The 2,704-nt window shown below is 44.7% G+C and overlaps 1 protein-coding gene across 1 annotated transcript; it reads left to right on the top strand.

The window, feature by feature from the left end:
• The first annotated feature begins 1,261 nt into the window (after window positions 1–1,261).
• On the top strand, window positions 1,262–2,137 carry LOC138354498 (uncharacterized). Its single transcript, XM_069308856.1, has one exon. It carries the CDS (start codon window positions 1,262–1,264, stop codon window positions 2,135–2,137), a length of 876 nt encoding a protein of 291 aa, XP_069164957.1.
• The last annotated feature ends 567 nt before the right edge of the window (window positions 2,138–2,704 follow it).

Here is a 2,704-nt window from a genome sequence, read left to right as displayed (position 1 = left end):
ACATTTCGTCTATGTCCACTCTGTCAATTCCTCTGAGTATCTTATACGTTCCTATCATGTCCCCCCTCTCCCTTCTTCTTTCTAGTGTCGTAAGGCACAGTTCCCTCAGGCGCTCTTCATACCCCATCCCTCGTAGCTCTGGGACGAGTCTCGTTGCAAACCTCTGAACCTTTTCCAGTTTCATTATATGCTTCTTCAGATGGGGACTCCATGATGAGGCGGCATACTCTAAGACTGGCCTTACGTAGGCAGTGTAAAGCGCCCTAAATGCCTCCTTACTTAGGTTTCTGAATGATGTTCTAACTTTTGCCAGTGTAGAGTACGCTGCTGTCGTTATCCTATTGTCGTATCCGTAGCCTGTCGTGTGTGTGTGTGTGTGTGTGTGTGTGAAATTACCTAAGTGTAGTTACAGGATGAGAGCTACGCTCGTGGTGTCCCGTCTTCCCAGCACTCTTTGTCATATAACGCTTTGAAACTACTGACGGTCTTGGCCTCCACCACCTTCTCCCCTAACTTGTTCCAACCCTCTACCACTCTGTTTGCGAAAGTGAATTTTCTGATATTTCTTCGACATCTGTGTTGAGGTAGTTTAAATCCATGACCTCTTGTTCTTAAAGTTCCAGGTCTCAGGAAATCTTCCCCTATCGATTTTATCAATTCCTATTACTATTTTGTATGTAGTGATCATATTTTACTTCTTTTTCTTCTGTCTTCTAGTTTTGGCATACTTAATGCCTCTAACCTCTCCTCGTAGCTCTTGCCCTTCAGTTCTGGAAGCCAACTTTATCTACCAACTCCTGACCTTATCTACGAGAACTTAACCTTATCATTGTGAACATAAAGTTGCCTTCAGGTCGTATTTCGTCCTGAACGAAGGGCAGTTCGTCGAACGACATTAAAAATCTATATGTAAACCACTTTTTTAACACACATTTTTAACCAATTGGTGGCCTAAGTCTTTGTTAGCACGGTTTTTCTAAAGGGGGGGGGAGGGGGGTGTAGTCAGTGGTTTGAGACCTCTGAGACCAAGACCTGAAGGTGAACAGTCTATAATTGTGGTCCAGAGTATCTGATGCTGTTTGGAGTTGTATAATGTGAGTTTGTAGATCATTTTTGAAGGTTTTGTGCTTTCTCTTGTCTCTCTTGAGTATAAATGACTGTAAATGACTTACAAGACTGTAATTACCATATTATGTATCCTCACATTCCCAATGTACCTTCTTGTATATGCATAAATAAATAAATAATTGGCAGTCTTGCTATGGTGTTCTATGTCACCTTTGGCAGTCTTGCTATGGTGTTCTATGTCGCCTTTGGCAGTCTTGCTATGGTGTTCTATGTCGCCTTTGGCAGTCTTGCTATGGTGTTCTATGTCGCCTTTGGCAGTCTTGCTATGGTGTCCTATGTCGCCTTTGGCAGTCTTGCTATGGTGTTCTATGTCGCCTTTGGCAGTCTTGCTATGGTGTCCTATGTCGCCTTTGGCAGTCTTGCTATGGTGTCCTATGTCGCCTTTGGCAGTCTTGCTATGGTGTCCTATGTCGCCTTTGGCAGTCTTGCTATGGTGTCCTATGTCGCCTTTGGCAGTCTTGCTATGGTGTCCTTTGTCGCCTTTGGCAGTCTTGCTATGGTGTCCTATGTCGCCTTTGGCAGTCTTGCTATGGTGTCCTATGTCGCCTTTGGCAGTCTTGCTATGGTGTCCTTTGTCACCTTTGGCAGTCTTGCTATGGTGTCCAATGTCACCTTTGGCAGTCTTGCTATGGTGTCCAATGTCTCCTTTGGCAGTCTTGCTATGGTGTTCTATGTCGCCTTTGGCAGTCTTGCTATGGTGTCCAATGTCACCTTTGGCAGTCTTGCTATGGTGTCCAATGTCACCTTTGGCAGTCTTGCTATGGTGTCCAATGTCACCTTTGGCAGTCTTGCTATGGTGTCCAATGTCACCTTTGGCAGTCTTGCTATGGTGTCCAATGTCGCCTTTGACAGTCTTGCTATGGTGTTCTATGTCACCTTTGGCAGTCTTGCTATGGTGTCCAATGTCACCTTTGGCAGTCTTGCTATGGTGTCCAATGTCGCCTTCGGCAGTCTTGCTATGGTGTTCTATATCTCCTTCTCTCCATTTGTCTACTTCACGTTATCTTAATCTTCATTCTCCTTGTATTTCGTCTTCGTAATCTTCTCACATATCTGTTTCTCTTCCTCTGTGTCGTGCTTGTCATTCTCATGTTGCTTCTTCTCCTCTGACATCTCTTCTTCATCTCTTGCATTCTTTAGCTATTCCTCTTGATTCGTGCTCCCTTATTCGGCCGTGTGTGTATCCACTCATCCAGAGAGAGAGAGAGAGAGAGAGAGAGAGAGAGAGAGCGTCACTAGAGCATACTCTACACTAACACTCGTCACTAGAGCATACTCTACACTAACACTCGTCACTAGAGCATACTCTACACTAACACTCGTCACTAGAGCATACTCTACACTAACACTCGTCACTAGAGCATACTCTACACTAACACTCGTCACTAGAGCATACTCTACACTAACACTCGTCACTAGAGCATACTCTACACTAACACTCGTCACTAGAGCATACTCTACACTAGCACTCGTCAAAGCATATTGACAAACTTTAATAAGGAGGCATTTAGACCTGTAAACACCACCTCCGTGAGACCAGTTTTAGAGTATGCCGACCCACCGTGGAACCCCATCT

The sequence above is a fragment of the Procambarus clarkii genome, chromosome 63 (assembly GCF_040958095.1).
Source record: "Procambarus clarkii isolate CNS0578487 chromosome 63, FALCON_Pclarkii_2.0, whole genome shotgun sequence".
Lineage (NCBI taxonomy): Eukaryota > Metazoa > Arthropoda > Malacostraca > Decapoda > Cambaridae > Procambarus > Procambarus clarkii.
The sequence above is the reverse complement of the archived record's forward strand: the minus strand, read 5'-3'. Positions and strand labels throughout refer to the sequence as shown.